This window comes from Argentina anserina, chromosome 4 (assembly GCF_933775445.1).
Source record: "Argentina anserina chromosome 4, drPotAnse1.1, whole genome shotgun sequence".
NCBI lineage: Eukaryota > Viridiplantae > Streptophyta > Magnoliopsida > Rosales > Rosaceae > Argentina > Argentina anserina.
Window position 1 is genome coordinate 7,110,268 of NC_065875.1, and position 16,306 is coordinate 7,126,573.

General features: G+C 37.1%; 1 protein-coding gene and 1 pseudogene across 1 annotated transcript; both read right to left on the reverse strand.

The window, feature by feature from the left end:
• Window positions 1-3,714: 3,714 nt before the first annotated feature.
• LOC126792807 (cell division cycle protein 48 homolog) lies at window positions 3,715-12,068 on the reverse strand (annotated as a pseudogene).
• Window positions 12,069-12,568: 500 nt separating this feature from the next.
• Window positions 12,569-15,096, reverse strand: LOC126792816 (B3 domain-containing protein REM23-like). The gene is given in 6 exon segments (XM_050519294.1): window positions 12,569-12,859; window positions 12,861-13,039; window positions 13,162-13,304; window positions 13,401-13,577; window positions 13,675-14,020; window positions 14,177-15,096. Coding segments are annotated over 6 exon segments (990 nt in total). The 5' UTR covers window positions 14,264-15,096; the 3' UTR covers window positions 12,569-12,801.
• Between the last annotated feature and the right edge of the window lie 1,210 nt (window positions 15,097-16,306).

Sequence of the window (16,306 nt, forward strand, 5' to 3'; positions counted from 1 at the left end):
GTGGTTGTGGGATACGTGTTACACACGGTCTACCTTGTGCGCATGAGATTGCAGAGTACAAACACTCTAATAGACCAATTCCCATTGATGCAGTCCATAGTCATTGGAGATAATTGGGTATCAACGAAGCCATGCATACCAGTAACACCCAAGAAAAAGTTATGGTAAAGCAACATATACAACGATTAGAGACATGGATTTCACAACAAAATGATGAAGATACCAGCCAATTATTGATGAAGATTGATGAGTTGATAAATCCAGGTGTACTTTCCTAAAAGAGCCTATAGAAAAAGCGAAAACGAAAGGGCGTCCACAAAAGATTGACACTAGTCCTCGTCGCTTGCCATCTGGTTTTGAGATCGATAATACTATTTCCAGTCTTGATAGTCACTCACAAGCACTTAATGTTTATGAAGTAAGTCAGAATGTTCCCTATGGTCCTATCATTCCTACTCATAATACTCCATCAAGTAAGAAGGTCAAGGATTGCACAACTACAGTTAAGGTACATTTGATTTCTTACTTCTTTTTTCCATCAGAGTTCACTTGCATCCTAACAAAAATATTTGTTTGCACTTTGTAGAGCCAAGAAGAAACTAAAAATCCCTTGACATGAAAATATAATTTGCAATTTCGACTTGGGATGCAACCTTATATTGAAGGTGCATATGATGTTTATTATGATGGAAATTGCGGATACAGAGTTGTGGCTTTAGCAATGGGTTTCGGTCAAAAATCATGGCGCAAGGTTCGTAAGGATTTAATGAATGAGTTGCAAAGTATGCAACAATTGTATGAGATTATCTTTGGTGAAACTAAAGAGATTGAAATTTCTCAAAACACGCTTCAACATTCATACTCTGGATTTCCATCAAAAAAATACTGGATGTATTTTCCAGAGATGGGGCATTTGATTGCAACATGTTATGGTGTTATAGTGATATATATATCAGACGGGCAATGCCTAACATTCTTCCCCTTAGTTGACCATGAAATTGCATCGTTCAGTAATAATGAGCTTAAAGGAATTGGAATTGGCTTTGTGAATGGGAATCATTTTGTGCATGTAAGTCATATTTCTCTACTATATAATTTTTGCTTATTCTACATTTCTACTATATATATTGTAATTTACGTACTCATTATCTTGTCAATTGTTTACAGTTAAAATTGTCTGTTGGACACCCATTGCCGAATGTTGTACCGAATTGGGAAAGAAATGTTGATATCAGAGTTCGACATTTGTTCTCTACATATCGAGACCGACTTGATCGTTTCAATGAAATTTGTCCAAGAACTATATATCCAAAATTATTCACAATTGATAATTAAGTAAAATTTGTCATTTTGAAAGGTTATATAACTTGTAGGCAGTGACTGATGTATTTTTTAAAATATGATGCTCTCGCACTCAGTTGTTTTATTTTATGGTTTTTAACTTCTAATTACAGTAAGTTAATTTCGATTCCACCACATTTTTCATCAATGATGAGATTAAAGAACTTGGAGATAAATATATTTAATGATGTACAGTAATCTAAACAAACATGCTAAAGTCTCGACAAAAGTTAAGGATTTATTGAAAAAAAAAATATCATTGTCAAATGTTCAAAATTAAAGGAGGTCCAATCAACAATTTTATAGGTCTAAATAACATTTTATTCATTTAATTAGACTATGGGCATTTTGGAAAACAATTAGATGTCTAAATAGCATTTCACTATATTGAAAAAGCAAATTGGAGGTCCACTCATTAAGGAGGTCTAGGTGCCAATTTAGGAGGTTTGAATAGAAGCTCCCTTGTTGCAATCAAAATTTACACAAAAGGTTCATGTTGAACATATCTATGAGAATGAAGTTTGGAGACGTTAAAACCATGAATGAGAGAATGCGAGAGAGAGTGTTTGATACTTTGGAGGTATGAGAGTGTTTGATACTTTAATGCATCTACACTGAATTAGTATATTTTGATTATATCGTAAATCGTAACACATACACATTCATTTCCATTGAGGCACAAAATGTCACGTTTATTGATGATCATCATTACAGTACGTTCAAACTTTAGATAGCTAAACCTTGCTGACAGACATATAAGCATGTCATCTCAATGGCCTTCAAAATTAGCAGCATTGATTGTATTAAAATAAAAAAGCTAGCACATCCAATTGTCAAGCTAATTCAGGATCAGATAGCAAATAGGCCGCTATCAAAGAACAAGAAAAAACAGTCTCAGCTATCCTTAATTAACAATACATAACAATAGCTTCAAGATGACTAGATTGTCAAGCAACAGCTGGAGCTGAATAAAGATCAAGTTTCATACCGTCTATCCTAAGCTTCACTCCTATTATTTTATGATCAAAATTAGTTATCTTTGAAAGTTTCTAGTAAATGTTGTCAACAGAACTACATAAGTTACAGATCTATTGCTCTCCAATCTCCACCATTTGACTAACATTCTTAAGCAGAAATTATCAACACGATCTGAGATGAATTCAGTAGAAAATAGATATTGAACGATCTTAACATACAATTGATGAAGTTTAGTCTTCTAATTGATCATGGCCGGAGTGGGATTTAGCTAATGCAGGGTCTCATGTCAGTTGTATCATTTGAACCTATGTAGCACGAACACCGACACGGATACCGCGACACCGACACGGCGCGACACCGCACGGCAAATCTAAAAAACTTAGATCCCGACACGGCGTCGACACGGTAATTTATATATAATTTAATATATTTATCAATGCGTAAAAAATATATATAACACATGAAATAATATCAAATTAAAATTTTAAGTTCATTCCATTGTATAACAATTCAAAAAAAATAAATATCAAGAAAGAAGAAAGGGAAAACGATAGAACTAAAACAAAATTTGGGTTTTTTGTTTTGTTTAGTTTTCGTTTTTCTAATTTTTGTTATCTAAAATGATGATATGCCGTCTTGGAATTATGATGTGGAGTGTCAGGAAAGTGTCGGAAAAGTCAATATTACTGACACGCCACTTGGCATGTTGGACACGATGTCGGGAAGTGTCGGAGTGTTAGGAAGTGTCGGACACTTCGACACGCCAACCTTAGAAGTGTCTGTGCTACATAGATTAGAACAGTTTATACATAAATGTGGCTAAGCAGAAGAGGGACTACAATATAAAAAAATCACTCGATAAGTCGAGGGGAAAAAAAAACAAGTGTGCAAGATCACAAACCATGATACCAGATCATAACGATGCCCTTAAAAATAAACTATTATGTCATGGAGAAGACAGACCTCACAAGCGCCTGAGAGCTGCGACAAGATCTTCCAGTCAACCAAGAGATGAACCCCAAGCCTTGGACTTAGTATTTGAAATGTCATGAGTTCAGACTGGTTTTTATGATTTTCACATTTGCACCGAGATGTCAAATTGCTTGGGTTCTGTTGAATAGAGAAAAATAAATCAAAGGAGAAGAAATTGCATATGCATATGATCAGACTTAATAAAGCTACCTCACGTTAATTCGTATTGATCGAAGGTGTTGCAGAGTAACTAAAATATAGAAAACGAAATTATATGTCCATCAAAGTCAAAATGGCGTCGAAATTGACATGATTTCCTTTTACTAAAGTTTAACATGTGATTACAGATTTATGTCTCAAATTTATTGATACTTGAAGTAAAGAAATCAAATTAAATGACAAAGAACAGAGGAAAAGAAAGTACTAATCATAAAGGTCTTTATCAGCTTCACCAGCATTAGTAGTTGCAAAAGGATCAGATCCAACAGATGTGCCCGAACCAGGGAACCTGTTAAATTATGTGTACCCTCCTCATCCTAGCAGATAAGGAGCAGACAAGGAGGTGATTGCAATAGGTGCTTTACATGGTGTTTATCTTCTTTTCAGAAAACCCTCCTTAAATCATGGTTCCTTAAATCATAGTTGATTTGTAGCAGAGTTGAGTGGATTAGATTTGGCCTAGTCTTAGATATTTTGTTCCATATATATTTTGTATCTGAACTTGTGAAATATGATCAATACAATTCGAAGATGACATTTCTCATCATCGTTTTCTTCATGGTATCAGAGCAGGTCTTGTTCTAGGCCTGTCTCTCTGATTAGTTTTTCTTTCTTATCTCCAAATCTTGTTTGTAATCCTTTTTCATCATGAATGAGTTTGACGTGAATCCATTTTCTAGTGGAGGCAGCGAAAGTGGTGATGGTTATATCCTTGTGCCTATTTCGGGCAAAGGAAGTTTTTCTGGTGGTGATGATCAAAATACCAATCTCAGATTGAGCACTGTCTTGCTCAATGAATTCAACTACTTGCGTTGGTCAAATGCAGTCTATCTTGCTCTGGGAGGAAGGAAAAGGTTCGTGTTTATCAATGGAAAATCCAAAGCTCCCGCAGTGGATGATCCCACCTATGACGATTGGCTGAGCCAAGATCAACTGGTCAGATCATGGACTCTTAACTCCATGGAAGCTCATCTTCAAGAGGTATTCCAATATTCTTTGTCATCTTTTAATCTATGAGTGTCTCTGCGTGAAATGTATGCCAATCAAAATAATACTGCTCGTGTCTATCAACTTATGCTAGAAATTGTCGAGCTTCAACAAGGAGAAAACTCTTTTATTCAAAATTTAGGTTGCCTTAAATCTAAATGGAATGAGCTTAATATTTATCGGCCTCAAACCACTGACCTCAACATTCTGCGAAAAAGAGCTGATGAAGATAAAACATTCAAACTTCTTAGTAGCCTCAGTGATGATTATGAGGATTTGAAGTGTCACTTACTGATGAATCATGAGTTTCCTTCATTCGACACTGTATGTATCACCATTCAACATGAAGAAACACGCAGGAAAGTGATGAGGACTGAGGTGAAGGCTAATGTCAACTCTGGTGAAGCTCGAGCATTTGTTGCTAATCAGAGAAACAAGGGTGGATACAAAAAAAATATGAATGGAAGGAGTGGAATTGTAGTCACTGTGGAGGTACTAATCATCAAAAAGAAAGTTGTTGGATCTTGCATCCTGAACTGAAAGGTAAGTATGAAAAAGAAAAAGAACATAAATCTTTCTCCAAGAACAAGGCTTCATCTTCCTCAGTTGATTCAAAGTCAAATGCATTTGTTGCTTGCTCTAGCTCATATGGAAGCACAATCCCAATTGTGGATTTCACTTCCAACCGTACAGCCTTATTAAATGAATTTGCAAACTACCTGCAGATTAAGAAAATGGAAGGTGGACAGGTGACTGAGGAAAATTCAACTGCCTTACTTGGCAAGTTTGCAGGATTCCTTGCCGATTCTGATCATATCAATGACAATGAGAAACTAGGTATTCTTTAGCATTTGCTACTGCTTTATATACTAGTTTGAATGGTGATATGTGGATTATTGACTCTGGGGCCTCAAACCACATGACTAATGATCAGTCAAAACTTTATGACTTTCATAAGAATGCCTCACCCTCTCATGTTTCTATGGCCAATGGCCAAAGTGTTCCTATTCTTGGTTTAGGAAAAATCAATTTTCTCTCAAATTCTATTATGTCCAGTGTGTTGTTTGTCCCCAGCTTTCCGTTTCAGCTTTTATCAGTCAGCAAGATAACCAAATCTCTCAAGTGTCTAGCCATATTTTCTGAAGATCTTAGTGTTTCAGGATTGAGTCTCATAATAGAAGATTGGTGAGGGTTTTTTACTTGATGATCTGTACTACCTCTCAAAGTCATCTTTTGCAAAAAATCAAGCCCTCAATGTTAGTACAGTTTTAGGTGCTGACCAAAGCTTGTGACACCAGCGTCTTGCTCATCCTTCAAATAAAGTCTTGTCCACTCTATTTCCATTCTTTAGCTATAGTGATCATCTCTTTAAAATTTGTGTAACTTCTAAATTTTCTAGATTACCTTTTGCTACTTCACAGTGTAGAACATCTTAGTGTTTTGAGCTAGTTGACTCTGATATATGGGGACCTGCACCTGTTCAATCTATTAATGGATATAAATATTTTGCTTTGTTCATTGATGATTTCTCTAGAGTTACCTGGTTATATTTGATGAAACTCAAGAGTGGATTAATGGCTGCATTCATTGATTTTCAAAATATTGTGAAAAATCAATTTTCTTCGAGTATTCATGTTTTAAGATCTGACAATGGATCTGAATATACTTCTAATGCTATGCAAAATTATTTGAACTCTCATGGGATCATTCATGAAACCAGTTGTGTAGCTACACCTCAGCAAAATGGTGTAGCTGAAAGAAAAAATCGTGACATATTGGAAAAGACCAGATCTGTGATGTTTCAGATGAATGTTCCAAAATCTTACTAGTCTCATGCAATTCTTACAGCTACTTATATTATAAACAGATTACCAACCAGGGTTTTGAAAGGTAAATCACCTTGGGAAATTTTGAAAAGCAGGGATGTTAATTTGAATCATTTGAGGGTGTTTGGTTGTACTTGTTATGTTAAAATTCATGCTACTCATAGAGATAAACTGGATCCTAAGGCTGAGAAGTGTGTGTTTTTGGGTTATTCTTCCATTCAAAAAGGCTACAAGTGTTACAATCCAAAAACTAGAAAAATGATGATTTCTAGGGATGTCAAATTTGATGAGGTCACCTCTTTTTTCCAGACTCCTCTTAGCAAAGATGATCTGCGTGATTTTAATACTGGAATCTTTCCTATGCCAGTCCTTCCTTCTGAATCAGTTATGCCTAGCTTTAATAACAGTGAAAGAGTGACTAATGTTCCCATCATTTCTGCTCAAAATTTGAATGCAGATAATGGAAATGGAGCTGATTATTCTGGTGCTACTGATTAAGTTGATGATTCTCATGAAGTTGAGCATTCTGGTTCTACTGATCACTCTCATGGCACTCATAATTTAAATGATGAAGTTCATCAGGTTGATCAAGTTCAATCTAGAAGAAATCCTAGTCGAACTAGGAATCTGCCAGTGAGATTCAAAGATTACAAAATGTACACTCCAAAACACCCTATGTCACAGTATATCTGTTATAATCATATGTCTCCCACTCATCAAGCTTTTCTTACCAAGATTTCATGTATTCATGATCCCTGCAATTTTACTGATGTTGTTCAAGATCCAAAATGGAGAGCAGCCATGGTTGAGGAATTCAAAGCCTTAGATGAAAATAATACTTGGAGTGTTGTCCATTTGCCACAGGGAAAAAGGGCTATGGGAAGTAAATGGATCTCCAAAACCAATTTTCTCTCATATGGTACTGTTGAAAGGTCAAAGCTAGATTTGTGGCTCAAGGGTTCACTCAAACTTATGGAGTGGATTACAAGGAGACTTTTGCTCATGTGGCCAAGATGAACACAGTAAGAGTTTTGTTATCTGTTGCAGTTAATCATTCTTTACACTTATTTCAAATGGATGTCAAAAATACATTTTTACATGGAAACCTTGAAGAAGAAGTCTACATGCAACTTCCTCCTGGCCACTCTCAAGCATCTGAACCAGGCTTAGTTTGTAACTTGCATAAAGCTATCTATGGCTTAAAGAAATACCCTAGAGCCTGGTATTCAAAATTGAGTTCAGTTCTTATCAGTGTAGGGTTCAAACGCAGCTACTCTGATTATTCACTATTTGTGAGAAATGGCAAAGAAGGGATTTTAGTTGTCTTGATTTATGTCGATGATCTTATTGTCACTGGTTCTAATCTAGAAGAGATTGATGCTTTAAAGTCTACCTTGAGGAAAAAATTTGCCATCAAGGATCTTGGTGTATTAAAATATTTCCTTGGCATTGAAGTAGCTACCTCTAGGAAGGGATTATTTTTGAACTAAAGGAAGTATACTCTTGATCTTTTGAAAGATGCAAGCATGACTGATTGCAAGCCCTCCAAGACTCCACTAAGTCAAAAACAAAAATTCATTGACAAAGGTGAAGCAGTCAATGACATTACTGCATATCAGCGTCTTGTAGGTAAGTTAATCTATCTTACCATTACTAGACCTGATATCTCATTTGCAGTGAGCTTGATTAGTCAACATATGCATTCTCCCACTTCTGAGCATGTGAAGATGGTTAATAGAGTGCTTAGATACTTGAAAGGTTCTATTGGTCAAGGCATTGTGATGAAAAAGCATGGTCACTGTGATATTTTAGGTTACACTGTTGCAGATTGGGCACAAAATAACTTGGATCGCAAGTCTATTACAGGTTACTGCACTTTTGTTAGAGGCAATGCGGTGACTTGGAAGAGTAAAAAATAAGTTGTTGTGGCTCGATCCAGTGCGGAAGCAGAATATAGAGCTATGGCTTCATTATCTTGTGAATTAATCTGGTTGAAGGCTGTTTTATCTGAGTTGGGCATCAAAAGCTCTAGTCCAATGCTTATGTTTTGTGATAACCAATATGCCATGCACATTGCTGAAAATTCAGTGTTTCATGAGAGAACAAAGCACATAGAGATTGATTGTCACTTTGTACGTGATCAAGTCCAAGCCAAGGTTATTCAGACTGTTTATACATGCAGTGCAGACCAAATTGCAGATATGTTCACCAAAGCTCTTCCCTCTGCATAATTTCAAAGGTTTTGGTCCAAGCTTGGATCAATTAATCTTCTTGAACCAGCTTGAGGGGTGATATTAAATTATGTGTGCCCTCCTCATCCTAGCAGACAAGGAGCAGACAAGGAGGTGATTGCAATAGGTGCTTTACATGGTGTTTATCTTCTTTTTAGGAAAAGCCTCCTTAAATCATGGTTCATTAAATCATGGTTGATTTGTAGCAGATTTTAGGGGATTAGATTCGGCCTAGTCTTAGCTATTTTGTTCCATATATACTTTGTATCTGAACTTGTGAAATATGTTCAATACAATTTAAAGATGACATTTCTCATCATCTTTTTCTTTAGAACCTGAACTCATCTCCAAACCCTCTTGCCTGTTGCAATGTAGTCACAAATGCCTGGTACTTGAGAATAGCAACATCACTGACACTCCTGCAAGCATACTTCATCGATTCCTCAAAATGAGCTGCAGTGATCTCAGAAACTTCATTCTCATCATCATCCATAACCTCAGGATTCTCACTTCTCGTCCTCTCCCTCTTAATATCTTTCTCAATGTTGTCCCTAATGGCGTATTTGCAAGCTCGCTGGCATATTTCTGTGATATCAGCACCACTAAATCCTTGTGTGTGCTTGGCAAGAGCACTAATGTTCACATGTTTTGAAATATGAGACTTCCTCAAGCAAGCCTTGAATATTTGATGCGAGATTTCTCATCAGGCAGAGGGATGTAAAGCAATTGATCCAGACGTCCTGGACGCATAAGTGCAGGGTCTATAATGTCAGGTCTGTTGGTTGCTCCAATAATGAACACAGTTTTCTTGGCAGACACGCCATCCATTTCTGTAAGGAACTGGTTCAAAACCCTATCAGCACCTCCAGAATCACCTGCACTACTACCTCTTTTAGTAGCAATGGAATCGAGCTCATCAAAGAAGAGAACACATGGAGCAGATGCTCGAGCCTTGTCGAATATTTCCCTCACATTGGCCTCACTCTCTCCAAACCACATGGTAAGCAATTCATGTCCCTTGATACTGATGAAATTAGCATGACACTCATTAGCTATAGCATTGGCTAGGAGGATTTTACCGCATCCAGGAGGACCATAGAAAAGAACTCCCTTTAAGGGTGACATGCCGAACTTCTCAAACTTCTCTAGATGCTCAACATGATATTGAACTGTCTCTTGTAGTTCTCTCTTAATATTTTCGAGACCTCCAACTGCATCCCAAGTGACATTGGGAACTTCAACAACTGTTTCACGAAGAGCAGAAGGGTTGCTTGATCCAAGAGCAGTTTGGAAATGTTCGTTTGTTACAGCCATAGAGTTGAGTATCTCAACATCTATGGTCTCATCTTCCACATCAATCACATCCATCTTCTCTCGGATGCATTGAAGTGCAGCCTCAGTAGCTAAAGCTGCTAGATCAGCACCAACATACCCATGAGTATCCTTGGCAACCTTTTCCAAATCGACATCTTCAGCAAGCTTCATGTTCTTGCTATGGATGCGAAGGACCTCAAGACGCCTGACTTCATCTGGAACACCAATATCTATTTCCCTATCAAATCTTCCAAACCTTCTAAGAGCCGGGTCAATACTGTTCGGACGATTAGTAGCTGCCATTACGATTACATGTGCTCGGGACTTTAGGCCATCCATAAGCGTCAACAGTTGGGAAACAATCCTCCTCTCAATTTATTTATAATCCTGTTATTTGTTTTATTTAAGCTTGAATCGCTTGTCTTTTTGTGCAATAACATGTGAGAATTGTATTGTAACTTGAATTATGTTAAAACGTTTTTTTGTCTTCAGACCTGTCTTCGAACGTGTTGGCATTTCGGAACCTAGCCCTGGCCGGGCGACAGTTACGATTCAGTTAGAGCTCTAGTCTGTCTGCCGGTGTACTGGCATGAGAGGTAACAGATGGGTTACCGGCTTATGAGTATCCATATTTTTAGATACTGGGTAACAGATGGTTGCCCATTGTCTGGCGGCGTACTAGATGAGGGGTAACAGATGAGTACCCGGGTCTCATGAGTACCCGTATTATAAATGTATTTGGGTAAACAGATGGGTTGCCTGATTTCTCATGAGCACTTATATTTTCAGATATTATTGGACAACCAAATGGGCCGTCAAATGACTCATGAGTACATTTATAATTAAATGTTTTCAGTATTTTTCTTTTGTATTTATATGCGAGTTATATTGTTGATTTACTCATACGAGCTGCAAAGCTTACCGGGTTTGTGTTTACAATCCCGGTGCACCTATTCGATGATGTAGGGGATAGTTCTGCAGGTGTGGATTAGCAGAATTGAAGGACTACTCTGAAGATTTCGAAGTTCCTTTGTTTTATTTTGTGGTGAGGATTGAGAGGATTTTACACTTCCATTTGATATAATGCTTGAATTATATGTTAGTTTTGTAATATTCAATTTGACTGAGATGCTCTATGAACTCAGTAACGATACGCTGTGACGATAAGATGATTTCGATTTATTGAGATTGTTTAAGAGTTTTTCATGGCTTAGATTTTCAAGTTTCATACTTGAAATTTCGGGGTTGTGACACAATTTCTCCATTAGTCTTGTCTCTCTTGGGAGCAATATAATCTATCTCATCAATAAATATAATTGATGGCGCATTCTTCTCTGCTTCCTCAAAAGCTTTCCTGAGGTTGCTCTCACTCTCTCCAGCCATCTTAGACATGATTTCTGGTCCATTGATGCAGAAAAAGAACGCCCCAGTTTCATTAGCAACAGCTATTGCAATCAAAGTCTTGCCAGTTCCAGGAGGACCATAGAGTAGAATACCCTTTGGTGGTTTAACACCAATTGACTTAAACAGCTGAGGATGCCTCAGAGGCAGCTCAACCAATTCGCGAATCTGAGCCATTTGCTTCCTAACACCACCAATATCATCATAACCTACCTCATCTAATCTTTCCTCATCCTCCCTTCTAACAGGTTCCCCCTCACAGAAAATCTCGGTGTCTGGAGCAACTACACAATACTCAGGAGGATCACTCTCAACAACCTTGAACTCCACACTCATTCCTCCTCTGACTAAGAAAATATCACCTTTCCTCACTGGGCGGTAGGTTTCTTGGAAATATGGCATCAAGTAGGCATCAAACAGATTTCCGGTCATACCTTCAATTGTGTCATCTATAGGAAGAATGTGGATACGCTTTCCATACTTGACATCAGCGCATCGGTGAATGGAAACAACATCACCGAGCCTCACCCTAAGGTTGTTCCTCACACCCTTGTTCATCCTTATCTTTGATCGTTCACAAGTATTATCAGCAAGAACAATACAGATTGTATCTTTCCTCTTCTTTCAGGACTGTGTCGCCGCAAAAAAGCTGGAGCTTCTCCATGGTCTCCGGAGAGAGTTGGATGGTGGAGTTGTCCATGGTACCTTCATCGAAAATAAGGCGATTTGGAGCCTTCTTGCGGTTCAGAATAGCCTTGCTGAAATCTCTCTTATTTGTTCCTTCGGATTGGTTCGTCATTTCGAGTTTGTTAATCGATGAAGAATTTTGTGCGTTATGAGTTGTGACTTGTGAGGCTCTAGGTTAGTACGGGTATTATTTATAGGAGAGGCTTGAGGGCAACTCCCTTTCTGGAGAAGAAAGGAAAAGTATCGACTTTCCATTTGGCTAGAACGTCAGAATCTTACTGTCTCCCATTAGTTTTAGGAAACTCATAAACTCGTTTCATTTTTAGTTTGGACTTTGGAGTTCCTTGTGCCCTTGTAATTAGTTGGGCAGTCCTTTTATCTATTGAATTTGAATCCCAGTTAATCACTACCAGATCAGTATAGATTAGAAAGTAGACAACACTCACAGCAGTAAAAAAAGTGTATGGCTTTACCAGAGTGGATCCTCTTCGATCAGGTCATCCATAGAGAAATAACGATTACAGTCAACGATACATAGTAATTATCATTTATCACAATAATATGGGTCTTTAACAACATCTATCAGTTTTTAGGATAGTGTCAGCATAAATAACTTATAGATTAACAACACACACTCACAACATTGTAGCATAATGTAGGAATTGGAAGTTTCATAATACCACGTACATGCACTAAATACATATATCCAGAAGACATATTTAATACAATACTATACGAAATGTAATGTTTCCATAAGCTAAAGTAGTCGAGTGCCATATGTCTGGTCTACAATATCGTAAAGATCACTAGCTGGCTGAAACTGATCTTACAGTTGCTTGACAGGTTCAGTTGTTCAATATGTGAACAACAATTCTGTTCTCTTTTTGAATCTGAAATTGGCAGACTTCCCACCTTGACTTGGTTAGCATCTGCAAAAGCATGCCACCCTTTAGTCATGAAGGCTGTGTCACGGTAACTTGAAAGCGTCACTTTGAACCATTCTGTTCCCTCTGAATTTTTCAGCATAACATTGTCATAATTTCGTGATGAAAGATTTTCCTCATAGAATGGTTTGCCCACATACTGCATAAGCAACAGAAAATCAAGGTAATAGTGTAATACAAAATAAAAAAAATTCACAGAAAAATAAATTCACATAAGACCTAATTCATTCACATAAATTCACATATGCTTAGCTTGCTCACCACTTGAGTTAGTCTCTGGATCTTGCTTGTAAAATATTGCAATTTGGGTTTCAACAGCTCCCCAGATTCATGGTTGTCATATTCCTCTTCTTTAACCTCTTCGAGGACATCAAGTTCAGATTTTGAAATGTGCTTGCCAGTAGCTTCACATTCAAAATAAATATTGCAGAATTAGAGATGAGTTACAACTCATGATATTCTAGTATGTAAGTATCTGTTTGAATTACCCTAGTCTTTACCCGGGTATTTTCTTGGTTTACCACAAGACCTCTTAATTTTTTCAGAAGTTGTTTCTTTTTGTCTGACAGTAGACCTCTTACAACTCTCAGTAAGCATTTCAGTACTCTTGGAAGTGAATTTTTCTGTATTGTTAATGTAATCTTCTTCCTCCTGTTTAACCTCTTTCAACATATCAGCTTCACAAACATAGATAACATCAAGAACATTATCATGAGTTGGCAATATCCAGTTATAATAATGTATATTCTGACATCCAACCACATATTGACATACCTGGAATAGATTTTCTTGGTCTCCCACGAGGCCTTTTAGTACTCTTACATGAGGTTGTGTTTTGGTGTCTGCTGAAGTCAGGGAAATCCATTCTCTCACACCCATTCTTGTCGAAAACCTTTATGCTGAAATGCATTTTTCCAGTGCATATGAACACTAAAAACTCTTTATCATCCAAGCGGGCGGCTCTCCGAAACTCAAGCCATCCATCTTTCAAATACACATCTTCTCTGGATCTTTTCACTTTAATATTCCATGAATACTCTGAGGAGCGCTTCAATCTTAATTTCGCCTGCTTAGTAAGTCCGTTCACAATGTGCTCTCGAACGAATCTCGGTGGAATCCTCTTCAAGCGGCAACAAAAAGAAAGAAGAAACCAGCCAGTACATATTTCAGATAATGTAATTGATGGATAACTGAACTATGCTACTCTATAACATATAAAATTAAACAGTTGCAGAACACCAACAGAATGTACAGAAATGCACGAAAGATTGATTACCACATGCTCGTTGCTGCGGCCAGGTAGAGTAATCTTGAAGAAGCTAGGCTGCTTCTGCTCAATACCAATGCTGGGTATCCTCACCATTTTCTCTACTTTGTCAAATGAAATGACAGATTTTTAAGTAGAAAACAAAAGTATGAACGAAGGGGAAGCTCCAGCCAGGAGCACAGATAAACTACTCTACTAGTGATCTTTCATGAAATAATTTAGTACTAAAAGGACCTGAAGCTGATCAAAAGAAGCAACAACAAATTTGATTAGAAGATCACTGCAAAGCTATGTATAACTAATTATATGGCTCAAAAGCACCCTAAATGAACCTCAAAATCTGTCAAGAAAACCTTTCCTAGACAGATAATATTGCCTCTTTATAAAGCCATTAATCAATAAGAAAAAAGGTCTTTTTGATGTCATTTTCTTAACCTGAGAGCATAGCAGAATTTCTAAGGACAGATGTCACAAGCATGGGAATCAAAATAGGAAAACCCCAGTTACTCGAGCATAATATCAGTTCCTTCAGAGGAAAAACAGAACCAGAAATATACATTATACTGAAGAATTACATATCTGGGAACAAGATCCACTTGAACATACATAATATTTATGAACTCAAGACCCATATAAGAAATCTGCAGAAAATTTAAGAACTCACCCTACAAGGCTTGAAATCGGAAAAACAGATAGTGAAGGGGATTTTGGAAGTGGCTCTTTTGTTTGCTGAACAATATGTTATGAATTTGAACTTTGATCTATTGGAATGATGGAGACCCCATCAGACTTTAAAGTGATTCTCTTCTTTGTAGAAAAATTCCAAGCCGCTCTATGATTTTGCAGGTGAAGAATGAAAATTGGGGAACATGATCAGTGACCCTTATAAGGAAGCGTTCTGGAATGGTCCAACCCCTTAAGAAGTTACGTTGTTATCGGTCAACACATTTATGGCAGAATTTCCATAAATTCCCATTACCAACCTAAGATTCCAATACATATTTCTGGAAAAAAGTAGTGGGGGTAAATTTAGTGGGACGAAAATGATCACATCTCACATGGGAACACTGTTGCATGATTTTGAGTTTTTGTCCATGCATATGAATTGACATATAATCTGACCAAGTCTGAAATAACACTTATAATCTCATACATTGATACACCTTTTCAACACTAAATACAGCATAATTTACTGCTGATTGTAGAATATCCTCAGTTGTTTCAATTCATTTGTAGAATAGGCTTAACTGCTAATGGTTCCCTAGAGGCCAGGATAAAACTAATGCTCTGTCAAACTTCTTGGATTCAGTATATCTAGACATAATCCGTAGAACTAATTTGGACATATATTTCTAGAGACTCAAGAACAATGCCCAGGTCAAGTTTTTCAATTTTTAAACTAGTGAAAAGGGAAGGGAACCATGCAGACTATTGTAGGCAATTGTAGGAGATAACAGGTGAGGTGGTTTGATGTTCAATAGCAACAAACAACAACCATGAAAAACAACCATGCATGTTAATAAACATAAGATTACACTCTTAAGATTTTCATAAATTGAATATAGAGCGAAGGCTATACAACCAAAAGTAAATGATACCTATACTTGATGCAGTGACTAAAATTCTCTAAAATTCTTTAACAAAGAGTAGTAGCACCTACTTATTTTCTTCCACTTCATTTTTCTTTCCAGAGATTTTCTCGAACACAGAACTCTGTACAGATTTGCAAGTGCATGGCTTTGGCACAACGTTATTATTGTAGAACTGGAGCAAAGATTGATCCCCAATCCTCAATTCCTCAAGTTCTGCCTTTGCTGGCGGGTTGTCGATTAGCATTATTTCAGTGTCGAACTCCTCTCTAACTGGTACTTGTGTTAGTTGTGTAAAAACTGAGGAAGACGCCGAACCGGTGTCCATATTTTCGAGAAGAAAACCTAAAACTACTGATACATTTAGAATTTGTATTGTGTTCAACTTGAGGTATATATAGAGATACAACATGACTTGAATTACAAGCAAAATATAAACTAGAGATTATCTACAAAAATAAGGCAAATCATTCTAGGAGATTGATTCCTAATTAAGGCAGAGAAGAATTGGGATTTAAGTCATTTAACAACTTCATTTATAGTGTCGATC